Source organism: Durio zibethinus, chromosome 15, assembly GCF_047325235.1.
Source record: "Durio zibethinus cultivar Kanyao isolate XHJ-2024 chromosome 15, ASM4732523v1, whole genome shotgun sequence".
Lineage (NCBI taxonomy): Eukaryota > Viridiplantae > Streptophyta > Magnoliopsida > Malvales > Malvaceae > Durio > Durio zibethinus.
The window spans coordinates 17,518,759-17,538,138 of record NC_143176.1 but is presented as its reverse complement, the minus strand read 5'-3'; the positions used below and the strand labels follow the sequence as shown (position 1 = coordinate 17,538,138).

At 29.3% G+C, this 19,380-nt stretch overlaps 1 protein-coding gene across 1 annotated transcript; it reads left to right on the top strand.

Annotated features, from left to right (window-relative positions):
• Nucleotides 1-6,080: 6,080 nt before the first annotated feature.
• Nucleotides 6,081-17,986, top strand: LOC111301160 (ABC transporter G family member 13). Its single transcript, XM_089744648.1, has 9 exons — nt 6,081-6,697; nt 13,749-13,825; nt 14,022-14,483; nt 14,642-14,764; nt 15,229-15,360; nt 15,581-15,865; nt 15,972-16,244; nt 16,343-16,450; nt 17,062-17,986. The coding sequence occupies exons 1-9, from the start codon at nt 6,415-6,417 to the stop codon at nt 17,416-17,418; spliced, it is 2,100 nt and encodes a 699-aa protein (XP_089600774.1). The 5' UTR covers nt 6,081-6,414; the 3' UTR covers nt 17,419-17,986.
• The last annotated feature ends 1,394 nt before the right edge of the window (nt 17,987-19,380 follow it).

Below are 19,380 nucleotides of genomic sequence, written 5' to 3'. Positions count from 1 at the left end.
GCATGTGCACCGACAGAAAACTTACACAAAAATTCTGAATTCTGCTTGAGCTTAAACCGAGTACTGCTTGAAATAGAAACTGCATTAAATTGCAGACTGTTTTCAATTTTTAAGCACTGCCAAAACTGCTTTAAATTTTCTGCATGTTCTGCACAATTTTCTGCATAAATTGCATTGACTGCACTGCCCAAAACATCATGGACTTCGTGCACTGAATTCTGCACTGTTTTGCCGAAACAGCACTAAAAATCAACAATAAATTCCAGCTCAATTCACCTCCAACTTGTAAAAATTCTGGACAGCTTAATGAACTTTTATCAATTGGTTCGGCCTATCATTGCTAGGAAAAATCTCACTTTTTTTTTTACCAAAAATCAGCCAAATTGTTTAAGAATTCTTTTTTTTTTTAATTTTTTTAAAATTTTGTTATACATGCACAAATTAAACAAATTAGGAAGGCAAATTAAATTATTTTGCTGAAAATAAAATAAATTTCACTTAATTAAGTATAAAAAATAATTTTATTTTATAAAATTATCAATAATCACTTCATATTCATTATTGTTTTTAATTTTATCAAAATCAATTTTATCGTTTATTCAAATAAACCTTTTAAAATATATGTAATAACTTTTTAGCTCTATTAATGAAATTATTTTTTAATTTTATTGAGGATAAATTATATATTTATATGTGTGAGTGATGTAAAAGATGTTAAAATTATAGTTATTCTAAATATATTTTTATATCAACGATTAGTTCCTTTGTAGGTTATGATAAGAATTTTCTCATTTTCAAAAAAATATTGTGAAGAAAATATTTAGTCGTTTCTAAATGCTGGCTGTTGGGAAAAGAAATTATTACATGGACCATGAATGCTCACTCTTAGTTACTTTAAAAATGACTGCTCAATGGAAGAATTAAAATGGTTCACGTAATTCTTCAATCAATCCCCAGTAGAATCCGATCGATGATGTTGAACCGTATATAGAGGTTTAATAAGGATGTCTATGCATGGCTAGATTAGGTAGCTACATCAAAGCTATTATAACAATTTAGTTAAAGCGTTAGCAATCAGTCCGGTGGTAAGGTATACAATCGAATTTAATTAAATTTTTTATTGATGTAAAATGTTATAAAATTTTAAAATTAAATTTAAATTCAAATCAATTTTTTTAAATCAAATTGGTTAGAATTGAACTTTATTGATTAAATTTAATTTATCAGTTTTTTAAAAATATTTATTATTTTTCGTATTATTTTAATATATTTAAATATATTTAGATATAAAATAAATAGTTTTATTTTATAAAAATTTAAAATTTATATAAAAATAATAAAAAATATAAATCGATATGGTTCAAATATTTTTTATTTTTTTATTTCATGATTGGAAAATTAATCTAAACTATAATTTTTTATATTTGATCCGAATTGAACAAAAAAAAAAACTGATCCAAAAATCAAACAATAAAATTTAAGATTAATTTTTAAATTTTTTTCCTCAAATCATGCTATTGAATAGGAACTTAGTCAGCTAGATTACCTAGAGCCCCCAAACATGATAAGGTGAAGCAACATTCCTTCGGGATAAGGGTGAATGCAATATTCATTGCTAAGAACTAGCGAGAAAATTAAACCATCCTCATTATTTCCTTGCTGTATATAAAACATTCTAGATTGGAGTCTTATGATGGAAGAAAAAAACCAAACACACTTCAATTAAATCTTCGGCTACCCTAATTAATTTCCATATACAAATCATGTTACAAATTCGATGAATATCATGTTTACAATGTTTTACATGTGATCAGACGTGGAAGAAATAAAAGGTAGTTTTATTTAATTAATTACTCCAAAAGAACTTCAAAAATGTTTTACATGTTTACAATATCATGTTTACATTAATTAATTCGATGAATATCATGTTTACAATGTTTTACATTCAAAAGAACCTCATTCTGTGTCCCTTGTCAACGTATCAAGTGTATTAATTTTTTTTTTCTTGAATGGAATGAAAATTTTTGAAGTCAAATTAACAATGCAAGAGTATATATAGATATATAAGAACGACACTTCTTGCAAATTGACTTTCCTCAACATTATGTAACAAGATTATTGAAGTATGTATGCAAGGGTCACTTTGCCTTTTGAATGTAATAATTAAGGCTCTTTGTAGTTTCAAATAAATATGCAATTCAAGCTAATATGAATGGCCTTTTGTAGGAAAATGGAATGAATGAAAGGCGTAAAAGGAATCGAGAAGGAAAACAATAATTTCCCTCATTTGGTGAAAAGAAATGGAAATAATGGAAGAAAATTTGTAAATTCACACAGTTTGACTCCTTTAAAATCCAATCATTCTACATTGAGAGTAAAATAGAAAAATGAGCTAAAAAAAAAAAAAAAAACTCTTTTAAACAAAAAATTGATTTATATTAAGGGTTTATTTAATTATAAATAAAAAATATAAATTTATTTAAATATAAATTAAAGTTTTTTTTTGTTATATCATAAACATAAAATCTTAGTATAAATAAGAAAAAAAAAAAGGTTTGATTCGAAATCAGTCCTTTAATGTCCCATCAAGTGCCTTTAATTACTTGAAAACTAAATTAAAGTTTAAAATCTTATTTAAATGTAAATTAAAATTTAAATACCCATTTGTGTATAATAAAAATATAAATAAATGTAAATAAAAATGATAAAGATCATAAGTATTTTTTTTTTATTTTTGCCTAAAAAATATATTTGTTTCACAAAAAAATAATCATTTTATTCATAAATTTTTTATACGAATAGTTTCTTAATTTTGTTTGTGAAATTTGATGTATGAAAAGGGAACTCTAATAATTTTTTTCTACCTTTTCTCATAATCCTGTCATTTAGACATATTTCTCCAATTAGATATATTCCCGATAAGTCATTCACTAGAGAAAAGTGAGGATGCAACTATTTCTTACCCGATAGATCTATGCTCAGCACTACTGCAGGCCATTTAATTTCCAGTATTAGATGTTCCATTAGAAGGTAACCTTAAACGACTTTGCTCATCACTACATGAGGTGTATTCGGAGAAATTAACAATCTTAGCAATCGTAAACATATGGTGAAGTTGGAGCAAAGCTCATATCTTCATTTGTAGGTTGCAACAAATAATATGAGCAATGATGAATTCAAATTTTTTTTTTATTGTGTACTTATAATATATACAAAAAATTACTGAATTCATAATTTTATCAATAAAAAAATATTTAAAATTTTTTTTGAAAATACCTCTTTTAAATTTTCTTGTTTTTCGATGTTTAAAGGTATCCACCTTCAAACATGGTTTGGCACTGAACGTGAAATACTAGTTAGGCTCCTAGGGTTACAATTCCATGCATATAATCCAAATTTATTCCAGCCAGACCTCCCCATCCAAATCTTTCTCAGCATGAAATGGCTAAACAGGACTGTATCCAAAATGTCAAAACTTGAACAAACTCCAATAACAGTGATATGATATCTGAAAATTGAATTGCTTCAGCCTCTGATAACAGGACTATGCCCATTTATGTAATCTTATAAATACTACCCGAGCCAAATATTGAAAATTTGTTACAGTTTTGAATCTCCATAAAGGAGAAAATCGTGAAGAGAATCTGACAAAAAAAAAAAAAAATCATTTGCGTGCTTTATGGCACCGCCTGCAGCTGCAATAATGTGGTCTGAACTTTGGAACGTGAAGAAAGCATATAATATATTACATAAGCGAAAGCATTGATTGATCCTCTAGGGTGTAAGCTAAAAAAATTTTGGATGAATTATTTGTAAATATATTTTGCTTGTTAATATTTATTTATTAAATTTAATAAATAATTTTAAATTATATTTTTATGAAGTAAATTGAAAATAAATAAATATTTAATTTATTTATATTTATAAATACATTTATTTAAAATTTATTTATTTATTGCTCATTTATAATAATAAATTATTTTTTATTTTATTTTATTTAAAATTTTGTTTAGATTCATTTATATTTATTTAGAATTTATTTGTTTAAATTTATTTGTGTCAAATTTGTTTATTATTTATAAAAATATTTATTTATATATATTTATTTAATATTTATAAATAAATTTATTTAATTTAGAGTTCATTTGGATGGGTGATAAGATTGATAGCAATGAAATTAAAAAAAAAAATAATTATTGTAACTATAATTAAAAAAAATTATTGTAATTATGATTAAAAAAATTTAATGAAAAATTATGTTGATTTAATTTTATTGAAATTAATATTTAAATTTAATTGATAGTATAATAAATTTAATCACATTGCACCTAATATATGATAAAATTCAAATAAAGACTTAATTAAATTAAATATAAATCAAACGTAAATATTTTATCAATTAAATTAATCAAACTCAAGTAAATAAAATAAAATTTTTTATTTAATATAAATCAAACTTAAACACTTTTAAAAATAAATAAATAAATCACAAATATAACTTTATATTTTTATATTTGATTCGATTATAACTTTAGCACAATGCAATAAAATAATTCAAATATACATGCAAAGTCCGGATAAATCTTACTTTAGAATTGAAATATTTACAAATATTTTTAAAATAAAAAAAATGAAAAAAAATTTTCTTAAACATCTAAATTTCTTCATAAACACTTTTTCTATGAAAATAAAAATATATATATATATATTATAATTGATCATAAAAAAATCCTAAATCTAAATCAGCAGCCTACATGCAACACTGCTTCGAGAGTGAAGCCGCCGGAGTATGGTTGGCTCGAGGAGTCGGTGATAAGTGACTTATGACTGCAAGAATTAATATTCCTGCACAAATTTATTTCACCTGCAGTACGTCAAATACTTACTAAACTATTCTAAGAAAAACCTAAAATATTTACCTTAAACACCGAAAAAAAAAAACAATTTGTTAACGATTCTCCTAATGTTATATCAAGGGTTATCAGGTAATGGAAGTATATATATATATATATATATAGACATCATTATAAAAAAAAAATTATGTATTGGTTAGAATGTTTTCACCAAATTTAAAAAATTATAAAATTTTTTCTTAAATATTATCTTAACAATACTTTTTTTTAATCAAAATTATTTCAACATTAAAAACAATAGAAGAATAAAATAAATTTTACATGGGTTAATATTGAATTTGTCTCTAGATTTTAATTTTGTTAAAATTTTTCATTGCATTTCTAATTTAGTTAATTTTTAACATAAAATAATAAAATTTATGAAAATTTATCATTTGTATCATACAATATTCTATGAATTATTTTAATTTTATTACTTTTCATTCAACAAAATTAAAAGTAAAGCGATAAAATTTATCATTTAAATGCATGAACACAAAATATTTAATTTTTTTATTTTAAAATCAACAAATCGAAAGTAATAACCATAAAATTCAATATTAAATTATAATAAAAAGACAAATTTATTTATTTATTTATTTTTTAGTTTCAAAAGGGGTTAGTGCGGGGATTAAACTAAGAGAGGAAAATCAATTTATCCTAATTCTAAACAATAGTTAACAAGTAAATTGTTGATTTTTGAAATATTTTTTATTTTTGAAACAAAAGACACTGCTCCACTATCAGCAAAATCCAAAATATATTCTATGATATTTACTATGCAATTATTCCTTTAAGTTTGCACGAGCAGCGTCTTAAAAATGAAAGATAATCATTCTAAAAATGATTTTTTTTTAAATGATCAAAAATTGAATTTTGTAACGTATGTTCAGCAATTTATCAACGTATCATGTCAGCGTCGGTTTCTCATATAAGATTTTATTTAAATGAATGAAAAGATTGATTTTAATAAAATTAAAAAAATTATTATAATTATAAATAAAAAATTTATATTAAATAAATTTTATTAAAATTAGTATTTAAACTCAATGATAGTTTCCAATTCACCGCAATAAAAATGTAATTGAATTGAAACCCTAAATATTTACTACACATTTAATTCTCTTCTGACTGATCTCATCTTCCTTGCCACATCTCTATTTATTATTTAAGAAAGCACATTGGGTTAGGTTTTGGTGATCATAGTTGATGCCATTCACTTCACTGTTACTGATCAAACATACGGTAGCGACCTAGCAGAGAACCAGACCATTTATTTTTTGTATTCACTAATTTCTCTCTCTCTCTCTCTCTCTCTCTCTCTCTCTCTCTCTCTTACTTCTTTTCTTCATTGAGGTTTGGTGACAAAGCTACTTTCCAAACAACCTGGCTCCCAGTGCCAAATATCTGTTTCTGACAATCATTGAACAAAAGAATAGAATTGTTGCTGCTTGGCTTTTTCCTTTCTCCCGCTACATATGCAGCATTGTTTCTTTGCACATGTCCTTTTAACAAATATTTTATGGCTGAGGTGGAGATAGAGAAGGTGAATGGCGGTGCAGGTGGTGGAGCCAGCGTTGATAATGGTGCACAACCTCATCAGGAAGGCTTGCCGAGATCAGGAAGAGATGAAGGGCAAATGTTATTGGTGTGGGAAGATTTGACGGTGGTGCTGCCAAACTTTGGTAATGGACCTACTAGGAGATTGCTTAATGGACTAAATGGGTGTGCTGAACCTGGTAGGATCGTGGCTATCATGGGTCCATCTGGGTCTGGAAAATCCACTCTACTCGATGCATTAGCAGGTTTGGCCTCTCTCTTAGTACCTATCGCGATTCACGCATATATGCCCCTACTTAAACAAAAAATTTGAAGATGGGATTTGAGCGTAGCTAACACCAAATTTGAAGATGGGATTTGAGCTTAGCTTTGAGCAAAGAGATACAAACAAACTACTATTGAGCCAAATGCATGAGTGCTGCAATCTTTTGCCTTCATAAATCCATACTTTCGGTAGTTGAGAAAAGGCCATTATTAGTTTTTTATTTTTATTTTTATTACAAAAAGGGATCATAGAAAAATGTTATAAATGTTGGAATTTAAAATTTAGATTTATTGGACTTTACCTCTTAGGTAGTATTTGGTATATTTTCAAGATCACCGTGATGATCTAATTATCATGGTAATAAGAATACCAAGCTAATTTGATTGCCAATGATTTTAGATTATTATAGATTATTATGTTTGTTATAATATTATAAATTATTAGTGATTTTAAATCACTGAATTTGGTATTATATGAAAAAATAGATCATAAAATATAAAATATCCAAAATATCTTTAAAAAAATAAAAAATTAATACTTATTGAATTGATAATATATAAAATAGTTAAATTTTATTTTATTTAAAACTATAAAATATAAATTAGTTTTGATGAAAAATAATTTGTAAAAAATTATTAAATAATTTCATTATTTTTATAATAAATAAATATTTGTTCAATTATAATAAAAAACGTTTTTATAAAATAAATTATTAAAAAATAAACTTTTGAATTTTCTAATCATTTTTCTAAAACAGTGTTAAGTACATCTTTTATCTAAGTAAATTAGTCTAAAAATAATATTAAAATTACTATCTCATGATGATAAAACTGTTTTATACATTAGGTTGAAAATCATATCACCCCCTTAGGTAGTAATCTTATGACCTTAATAATTTAAGATCATTGTCACATAAGATTTTTAAATTGGTACAAAATAAAGCAATGTAATTATTGAATGCACATCAACGTGCTTTTCAGATAAATTACCTCATACCAAATATTTTATTAAAAATGATTATATAAATCAACTGAATTAAATTTTAAATTTATTATTAAGACTCTTTCTCTTTCTTTGAGTGTTCTTGGCTTTATTCCATGAGAAAGTGGTATGAAATTAAGGTGAAATTAATTCAAATGAGACTAACAGGAAACCTGTATTTGTTCCAATGATTGTAAATTGTAATTGGTGTCCTATGGTTGTATTAATGATAGCATATGGGCAAGGAGATTAATGACCTTGTCTTACCACGGGGGATTCATCCCGCTAGGTTTTTGTGGCCCTAGCTTCTTAATTAGTACGCATCCATGACGTTATAGGTGTGTTTTCCCATTTTGCGACGAAAGGGAGATTCAATCCTCGCTCTTCTTGGAACTGAGAATACATGTTCAAACTGTTGAATTAAATGCTGAAAAAAAATTTCAGAGCTTCTAAGAATCTTTTATGAGAATGAAATTTCACATCTCCCTCTTCTCTAAGTCTATGTAAAAGGCTAGGCGCAAAATAGAGCCAAAAATGTAGTTTGGGATGTACTTCAAACTAGACACTCGTTTGAATTTAAACCAAAATTCCCCTCCTACAGCCACTCTCAGTTTCTACCCACAAGGGATTCCTGTTCTCCTAATCGTATTGGATCGTAATATTTTAATTTACTCTTGGTTGAACAAGATGGAAACAACTTGAGAAAATGTTATAGCTGATCTAACTACCCAAAGATAGGCCATTAAAACGGCTATCACTATCAATCCTGCTACCTATTAATTTCTTGCTTCAGCTACAGCAATAAATTTGGCTGACAAAAATTTGGCTAACAAAGAATTTACTTAGTCAAAAAAATGGCTTAGGTTGCTGAAGGCTGCAGTTGCACCCGATGCCTAGATCACTACAATTGTTATGTCAATATGAAAAGGAAACATCATCCCCATCCCATTTCATGCTCGATCTCCAAGTAAATATCATGGCTCCAAAAGGAGTAGACGTAGTGCTTCATTCCTCCGCCAGATAAGAAAGGAAAGATCACTGGGTATATAAGCATTGGCCTTGCGCATTCTAATAGATTGATTATACAAGAAAAGGACAATGGTCATGTGACATAAGGACTATGCTAAATACATCTTGACATAAGTGGGGATAATTGCAACCCTAATTACATTCATTTGGACTTGAAATGGCTATAGATGCATCCTCCCCATTATTTAAGGCATGGGTTTACCAGTGATTGTCATATTAATCATAATATTAGAATTCATCCTTGTAAGCATAAATAAAGAAACAATGTTCTCTTACTTTTATTGAGAGATAATTCTCAAATATATAGGAACCAACATGTACAGAAAAATCCATAAAAATGACATAATCATCTAAATATAGAAACAAACAAAAATAAGTAATGATCAGGAAAATAAATCCTAACAAATCCGAAAATAAATCCTGATTGTTGTCAACAAATCAAGAATAGATCTTGATTGTTGTCAGCACTCCCCTTCAAGTTAGAGAATAGATATTTATCATTTTCAGCTTGTCAACAAGTATCTCAAAGTTTGGTTTAGGTAGCTCCTTTGTTAAAATGTCTACTACTTGTTGCTTTGTAGGGACATAAGCCATACAGATGACTCCCATATCAATATTCTCTTTGATAAAATGTCTATTAACTTTCATATGTTTTATTTGATCATGATGCACTGGATTATAAGCAATACTTATAGCAGTCTTATTAGCGCAATACAACTTTATAAGATATTTTGTCGATATTTTCAACTCTTTTAAAAGTTTATTCAGCCAAATAGGTACACAAATTCCTTGTGCAAGGGTTTTAAATTCTGCATCTACATTGCTTCGAGCAACAACAGATTGTTTCTCTCTCTTCAATGTGACAACATTACCTTAAATCTTCATACAATGCCCAGAAGTAGATCTTTTATCTTCAATTGATCTTGCCTAGTTTGCATTTGTAAATGCTTTCACATTTTTTTATTCATTTTTCTTAAATAACAACCTTTTACCTGTATGTTCTTTAAATACTTTAAGATTTGATACATAGCTTTAAGATGCTCCTTAAATGAAGATTGCATATATTGACTCATTAAAATAACTACAAAGGTTATATCAGGTCTTATATGACACAAGTAGATCAACCTTCTAACCAATCGTTGGTATCTCTCCCCATCTATTGGAATTCCTTCTTTTTTTTTTTTCCAAACTTCACATTAGGATCTATAGGTGTATCAACTGGTTTACAACCAAGCATACCAGTTTATTTCAAGAGATCAATTGTATATTTCTTTTGAAAAATAACAATACCATTCTTGCTCCTCGCTAGGGGTGAGCAAAAGTCGGTTTGAACCGACTAGATCGACCGAAATCGAGCGAATTCGGTTGAATCGGTTTGATTTATTTGGTTTTAGTTATAATCGATTTTTTAAATCGGTTAAATTGATTAATTTGGTCGGTTTTCAATTTTTAAAATTGATAACCGTATTAACCGAATTAATCGACTCTAATAATTAAAAATAAAAAAAATTGAGATAAATATTTTTATTTTTTTTTTGTAAAATATTGTTGAAATTATTAAATTTTTTAGTAATTTAGTTTGAATGATATTAAAGTTTAAATTTTATTAAGTTGAATTTGTGGTTAAATAATTATTAATAATAGGAAGAAAAATTATAAAAAAAATCGATTATTTAACCGAACCGATCGAACCGATTTTAATCAGTTCGGTTATGGTCGATTATTTAATAATATTCGGTCGGTTCGGTTATTTGTTAAATGAAAGTCGGTTAAGTTGGTTATTGATTTTTTCAAACTAAACTAATCGAACCGACCATTTACTCACCCCTACTCCTCGCAACTTTCATCCCTAAAAAGTATTTTAATTGTCCAAGATCCTTAAACTCAAATTCTTTTTCAAGAATTTTCTTTAGTTGCTCTATCTCTTTAGTATCATCACCTATCAATATAATATCAACATAAATGATCAAAATAGTCTTTTTTCATGTTGTAAGTGTTTGAGAAAAAAAGTATGATCTATTTGTCTTTGGTTGAATCCACGTCTTCTTACTAACTTTGCAAAGCGATCAAACCAAGCCTTTAGTGAATGTTTTAAACCATAAAGAGAATTCTTTAGTTTACATACCTTCCTGTCATTGTTTCCTTCTTCAAAACCAAAAGGTAAGTCCATATAAACTTCTTCATCTAACTTCCCATTAAGAAAGGCATTCTTAACATCCATCTAGAGTAATAGCCAATCAAGATTAGTAGCTAGTGAAAGTAATACCCTTATAGTATTCAATTTAGCAATTGGAGCAAAAGTTTTAGTGTAGTATACTCCAAAAGTTTGAGTAAATCTTTTCGCAACTAGGCAGGCCTTGTGTCTCTTTATTCTACCATCTAAATTATACTTAATAATAAACACCCACTTGCATCCAACTAGTGTTTGATCTCTATGTAACTTCACAACATCCTAAATCTCGTTCATATTTAGTGCTCTTATATCTTCAAGTATAGCATCTTCCAATTTTAGGATTTTTAGAGCTTTATAAATATTTTGCGGGATTTGAGTTACCTCAATCTTTTCTATCAAGGCATGAAATGCTGTAGACAAACCACTGTAGGATAGATAATTGGACAACAGGTGTTGAGTACAAGATCTTACACCTATCCTGAGTGCTATAGATATGTCTAGATCGTCAGATAGAGTACTCACTAGTAATGATACGATAAACACAACACTTTTTGATTCAGAATTTACTAGTAGATCAATATTCGCTGGCGATGATGTGTAGGTTCAGCATTTTTTGATTCAGAATTTGCTTGCAAATTAGATTCTTGACAATGCTACTAGGGCATAAAAGTTTGTCTTCTTGAGGTTATGGTTTACGTCGTGAATAAACACGAAGTTTTGTTTTTTGTTGAGGACTAAAGATAGATAAATCTATCCCTGTTTCTAGCTTAACTTCTATTGGTGACACAATAGGAATAGCTAATGTTATAAGCAGTGGAATAAAAAAATCTTAAAGCGTATCTTCACCTAGTATCTTTCCTTGAAGAGTTGGTTTTGGGTAAAATGGTTGATTTTAAAAAAATGTGACATCTAATGAGACAAATGTTTGTTTTGTGGATAGAAAATAACATTTATACCTCTTTTGAGTAAAAGAGTACCTAATAAATATACATTTTATAGCTCTAGGTTCTAGTTTCCCACAGGATAGATTTTTGTTGTGAACAAAAGACGTGTAACCAAAGACTTTTTGTGGTAAAAAAGTAAACAACCTAGTTTATGGATAGCAATCCAGTAACATGTTCAATGGTGCTTTGAAATCGAGAACACTACTAGGAAGACTATTGATCAAGTATAAGATTGTTTCCCCAAAAAAACTTATGAACATTATGGGAAACATGATAGCATGAGCAACTTCTAATAGATGACTTACGTTTTGCAACCCCATTTTGTTGAGAGGTGTTAATACAAGAATTTTGGTGAAAAATCCCATTTTCTTTTAGATAATCACTAAGAAATAATTTGAAGTGTTTCCTCCCATTGTTTGTGTAAAAAATTTGGATTTGAGCTTGAAATTGTTTTTGAATCATTTTGTAAAATTGCTAAAAAATTGTCTTAACATCAGACCCTTGAATAAATAAACCTAACAAGCTCATGTGTGATCATCTATAAAAGTTGTGAACCACCTAGTTCTAGTTGTGTTATTTTCTCACGAAGGTCTGCAAATGTCACTATGAGCTAAATAAAAAGGTTTAGAAAATCTATATGGATGATTAGGATAAAGAACATGAGTGTGATTGTTAAAGTCACAGGTTTCACAATGAAAGGAATGGATATCTTTATTTTTAAAAGAGAAGGAAAAAGAGTTTTTAGATATGAAAAACTAAGATGTTCTAATCTATTGTGCTATAACATAATTTCACTAGAAACAGAAATAGATTCACCACTTAAGGCCAAAATTTGTTTATTCACTTATTAAGGTTCCTCAAGATAGTACAAGCCTTTATGCTTCTTAACATTGCCAATGATTCTCTTTAAAAGCAAATCCTAAAACTCATAATACGAAAGATGGAATTTAGCCACACAATTCAAGTCTTTTGTCAATTTACCAATAGACACTAAATTACATGCTAAATTACGAATATGCAAGACTAAAAATAGTGTCATATTAGAGACGTTAATGTTTCCTTTTTAAGCAATAGAGGATAGTGATCTTTTAGCAATATGTATCTTTAGGTTTCCAGGACATGAATTATATGTTGAAAACATTTCATGGCATCCACTTATATGGTCGGACACTCCAAAATTGCCTAAAATCTGATTTTGCACCCAAAGCAAAGAGATAATTTACCTATTTGTGCAATTGTGCACTTTGGAATAAGAGCAGTAATTGGTTCAGAGGTCACCTCTAATCCACTCTCGAGAGATAATTAGTTTAGAAGTCACCTCTGATCCACTTGAGAGAGAGATACCAATTTTGACTGTTTTAGCAATTAGAAAAGAAAAAGGAACAAGAGCAAACCTTGCTCTGACACCATGTAAGCAGAAATAAAAAAAAATAATGTTCTCTTACTTTTATTGAGAGAGAATTCTTAAATATATAGAGACACCAATATTTATAGAATAATCCATAAAAACAGGAAACAATTATTTAAACATAAAAACAAATAAAATTAAGTAATGACCAGCAAAATAGATCCCAACAAATAAAGAAATAGATCCTGATTTCTGTCAACAAATCAGGAATAGATATTGGTTGCTGTCAACAACCCTCATTGTTATTTTTCCATCTTTATGAGAATTCTAAATTCAAGAATATGGTAAATGAATAATGATTTATCCACCCATCTAGTCAATTCACTCTGCCTTTTCCCTTTCTGCATCCATATAGTAGAGGATTTCTCACGTAAACAGCAATAGATTTAGATAACGTTGGACATCAAGATAATCTTTGAAATTTAGGCAGGTAGACTCTCTAGAAATGTTGTCATGATTGGAAATGTTCTTAAAATAATCTTTGAAATTTATGCAGGTAGACTCTCTGGAAATGTTGTCATGACTGGAAATGTTCTTCTTAATGGAAAGAAGAGGCTAGACTACGGAGGTGTTGTAAGTACCCAACATATCATTTTAAATTGACATGAAAATCGTAATAATAAAATTATATATATATATATATATATGTGAGAAATTGAATTGCCCCAAAAAATTTGGGATTCCGTGCGGGAAGAACAATATAGCAATGAATCCAACTATTCATATGGCATGGCTCTTCACTAAAGAGTTGTCTGTTCTGAAAATTCAGGCTTATGTGACTCAAGAGGACATACTTTTGGGAACTCTAACTGTAAGAGAAACCATAACTTACTCTGCTCATTTGAGGCTTCCATCATCAATGACCAGTAAAGACATTGATGGCATTGTGGAGGAAACAATCACTGAGATGGGCCTCCAAGAGTGTGCTGATCGGCTTATTGGAAACTGGCACCTACGGGGTGTAAGTGGTGGGGAGAAAAAAAGACTAAGTATTGCACTCGAAATCCTCACAAGACCTCATCTCTTGTTTCTTGATGAACCTACAAGTGGCCTAGACAGTGCCTCAGCCTTTTTTGTGATACAAACTCTTAGGAATGTTGGCCGTGATGGCAGAACTGTCATCTCTTCAATCCATCAGCCAAGTAGTGAAGTATTCTTACTTTTTGATGACCTGTTTTTACTCTCTAGTGGAGAACAAGTTTATTTCGGAGAGGCAGAAATGGCTGCAAAGGTATGAAATAATACATATTTTCCTATATGCATGATAGAAACTTAAATATCTTGACAATCTCATCAAACTTGTTCCTAGATAATAGTGTTGCATCACATTAAAAGTATATCATGGAAAATAAATTTGTTCATTTCTACTTACAAAGTTTATTTTTGCAGTTCTTTGCTGAAGCAGGATTTCCATGTCCAAGTCGGAGAAATCCTTCAGATCACTTCCTTCGCTGCATAAATTCAGATTTTGACATTGTTGCAGAGGCTCTGAAGGGATCTCATAGAATATCTGTATGAATGTTGTAGCATTTTCTCTTTTTTTCTTTTTTCATTTTTCAAAGAGAGCAACATAGTAATTTTCCAATTTAGCAGTCACTTGGTTTCCTTGAATTTTATGAAAAAAATTTTCACTTGATTTAACATGCTACAAAACAATGCAGTATGGTATCTCAATTTTGTAAGACAGTTTCATATTAAATAAGGAACAGGAACATTAAACCAAGGTCCCAGGCCATGCAAAAACCCTATAATTAACTTCTGTTGGTCTTAGAAGCTTGAATTTTTTTCCAATTAATATTCTTCATTTTGAGCCACATAGATTTTCAAAATAAAACATAGTTCCAATTATTTCAAAGTGAAACTGTAGGAGCTTACATTATCCAGCAAAGTCCAATTAGAAATTTCGTTTTTGATTCTGCAATTGATTAATCTCAATATTGTCATGGTTAAGAATATTTCTCATTTATGGACTGCAGGAATTTCAAACTGCATTAGATCCTTCGACAAACTTACCAGCAGCACAGATAAAAGAATTGCTTGTTAAGAAATACAGAAGCTCAGATTATGCGGCAAAGGCAAGAGCAAGAATTCAAGAAATCTCAACCATTGTAAGCATTTCAAACTTAGTCATAAAACATCTACTAAGATGTACTGGTTTTTATCATCTACCTATGCCCTTCGGATTTGTTAGACAGCCAAAGTTAAATAGACTGATTAACATGAGTTTCCTTCTCAAAGCCTATTGTTTACTCATAACTGGCTTAAATATGTCAAATAGATAGAATATGACATGAAGAGTTCCTTAGATTTTACTTATTTGTATTTCAGGAGGGACTCATGATTGAAAAAAAACATGGTAGTGAAGCAAAATGGTTGAAGCAACTATCAACATTGACACAGAGGTCCTTTGTAAACATGTCTAGGGATTTGGGGTATTACTGGTTAAGGATAGCAATCTATGTAGCCTTATCTATTTGTGTTGGCACTATTTTTTTCAATATTGGAACAAACTACAATGCAATCTTAGCTCGTGGGGCCTGTGCCGGTTTCATAGCAGGTTTCATGACATTCATGTCTATAGGAGGCTTCCCATCCTTCATTGAAGAACTTAAGGTAAGGAATCCAAGTAAGCAGAGGCTTTCTACGCAAGCATGAGAATAACGTTACTAAGCCTTTGATAACCCTTTTTTTTTTTTCTGTTTTTGGTGTTCTAAAATAGGTTTTCTATCGAGAAAGGCGCAATGGACATTACGGGATTGCTGTTTATATACTCTCAAATTTCCTCTCTTCATTTCCATTCTTGACTGTGATGACCCTTGCTACAGCATCAATTACCTATTACATGGTGAAATTCCGTCCAGGAATTTCACATTTTACATATGTCTCTCTTGATCTTATAAGCTCCATTGCAACTGTAGAGAGCTGCATGATGATGATAGCATCAGTAGTTCCCAACTTCATGATGGGAGTCATAATTGGAGCTGGTTATATAGTAAGAACTGTAATTTAAGAAATTTTATAAGAGCTCGTCCATTAATGTCTTAATGCATTTCATGTGTTTATAATCATCAGAAATCTTTTTTCACACAGGGTGTAATGATGATGACAGCCGGGTATTTCCGATTGCTGCCTGATCTCCCTAAGATATTCTGGCGTTACCCTGTTTCATATATCAACTATGGTGCATGGGCATTACAGGTAATTCAATAGATATTTAATTCAATTTTAAACCAGAAAAAAAAAGAAAAAAGATAAGGGAAAAACAGATTCCCACGGGGGAGAACATTCTTATTTTTAGACCAAGAAATAAAACTTTACTGAACACAGGTTAACTGACAAATATTATTGCAGTAGTTTATAATAAAAACATGAGAAAAAGCAAGCTCAACAGCACAAGCCAAGATTATACTAGTCCATGTTTCATTTGCATTATGTCTAGGGCATGAAATGTCAGCTAAGTTGATACTTTTGTGGACTCAAAGGAAACATAATCGGATTATCTGCTGATACAGTACCTCAAATCCTGCTAAAAGATATAAATAAAAGAAAAAAAAAAAAAACCTCATTTTTTCTAGGAGCTTGTGTAACCACTTTAAAGAAGAAAAGGTTCCAGAAAATTAGTTTGGGTGCTGCACTCCTAAATCCCAAAATTAGTCTTCCATCCGAAAAGGTTTACCTTGTAATCCAAGGCAACGGGCTACAAGAGTTAAAATTATGCATGGGAAATGCAGCATAGCAGCTTAGAGCCCGAATATAACAATGTCTCAATCAAACAATTTCAATTGACTTTCTGTAAAATGAGAATGCAGGGAGCATACAAGAACGATATGGTGGGGCTTGAATTTGATGGCTTCATACCTGGTGGTCCAAAACTGAAAGGTGATGTTGTCCTCACAACCATGCTTGGCATTCGGCTGGAACATTCAAAGTGGTGGGATTTAGCAGCTGTTATAGTGATTTTGATAGCTTACAGATTTCTTTTCTTTGTCATTCTCAAGTTCAAGGAGAGAGTCTCACCTTTATTTCAAAGTCTTTATGCGAAGCGAACTATACATCATCTCGAAAAAAGACCTTCTTTCAGGAAAACATTGGCCTTCCCATCCAAGAGGCACCAAGTTCTTCATTCACTGTCTTCTCAAGAGGGTCTTAACTCTCCAATTCACTAGAATCAACAAACAAAAAGAATTCTAGTAATCTTCTTGCTCTGATTTGATTACAGAAACAAGGGAAAGGGATGATAATAACATTACTTGAGAAATTAGCTATATCAGCTTTATTTTTCAAGTGCTTCTTCAAAGGCACTCCTTTATATTTGTAGCAGATGGTCCAACATTGCACTTTATTATAACATCTAATGATACCGTTATATGTAATATCATTCTGTTGTTGCAGTGTTAATGCATGGATTACAAAAGTGCTAATTAGAATGTAGTTTAGAAGTTCCCAGGATGGATAAATAGGATTCTTTATCGATTTTTGGGTTGTTCTTTACCTACAATTCTATTATTTTCTATCATTTGTTCCTTTCTAATTGTGTTCTACAAGTGTAGATTGCCATTCCCACAAAATTTGCAGGACATCAGTATCTAGCCAACAGTTGATACACAGTTTATAAGATGCTAGCGTACGAGTGCAATACTTAGGAATTTGGATGAACATTTTATAGGCTACATCCATTTTTTTTCTTCTTGAGCACTACATTTGATCGATCTGACCTTTGTTATTTTCTTTTTCATTTTCACCTTGATTTCTTCATTTGTTCCTACAAATCAGCCAAACCATCCAAACACCATTTACCGCTATACAATCCAGAAAAACAATCACTGGTAAGGCACATTGAATGCAGTAAACACTTATATGTCACCTTTGAAATTTCATAAATTACGGTTGAATTAACATCTAACTCTGTTTCAAGTCTTTAGTATCTTACCTCTTGTCCAGAGGGGAAAAAATATGTAGTACACGAATTTTACAACAGGTGATAAGAATCATCCGAGACTGGAAAGATGGAATCAAACACACACCTCTTCCATTTCACTAGGTGAAACAAAATTTAAAGCAAAAATAATTATGAATCTTATGAAATAAATATTAAAATGATATGGCAACCTAAGAAATTAATAATAAAATATTATATTTTACATCATAAACATTGACTTTTTTTTTTTATTGAAGTTATATATTTTGTGCTATAATCTTCTAACTCAAAGACTATTCTACACCACCATAAAGTAGAGATGCCCAAACATACGTTAATATTGTTAGCAATTAATCATGCAAGATCGATGTCTATCAAAGTGTAGGTAGTGGAAATTTCAAATTTTAACTTCCAATCAATTGAATCATGCAATAATATTGCTTTACACAAGTTTCTAGCACATGAAGAAAATTTGAATTTTACCTAACGCTCTTTGTAGATTCCAATAGGATAAATTCTTCAAAAAACTTCTAGTTAAGTTGTAACCTACCTTCAACTATCCAATTATCTAGCTTCTTAATGATATTACATGAAAAAATAATTAGAAAACCTCAAAAGAAGATAATAATTAATGCTCGCTAAGAATTGCCTCTTATGTTTTATTATGATTTATCATTCAATTTCATCTACATAAAAGGATGACTTTTTATATTCTTTAAATAAATGAAGTAATTTCGGCAATTTTATTTTGAGTTAATATCATGAATAATTCTTAAATTATAATAAAATATTTAATATAATACTTAAACTTTAAAATTTTCTAATATAATATATGAACTATAAATATGTTAACTAATGTAATGCTCACATCTAACATGGCTAGCTTAAAATTTTGAAATGTGATGGACAAACAATCCTCTAAGTATCATATTAATGAATAAATTCATAGTTCAAGTATCATATTAAAAATTTTTTAAATTTAAAAATCATATTAAATATTTCACTAGAGTTTAGACTCATTAATAATATTAACCATTTTATTTCTAAGAGAGTTATATTTCGTTAATTTATAAATTGATCCTTTAAATTTTTAATCCTGTTAATTAAGTACCTAAAGTTTCAAACTTTATTTCAATCAAGTCTAACTTAACTTGAATTGTTCATTTTAATTTTTCACTTAATATTTCTAATTGAGTGTGACTCGTTAGAT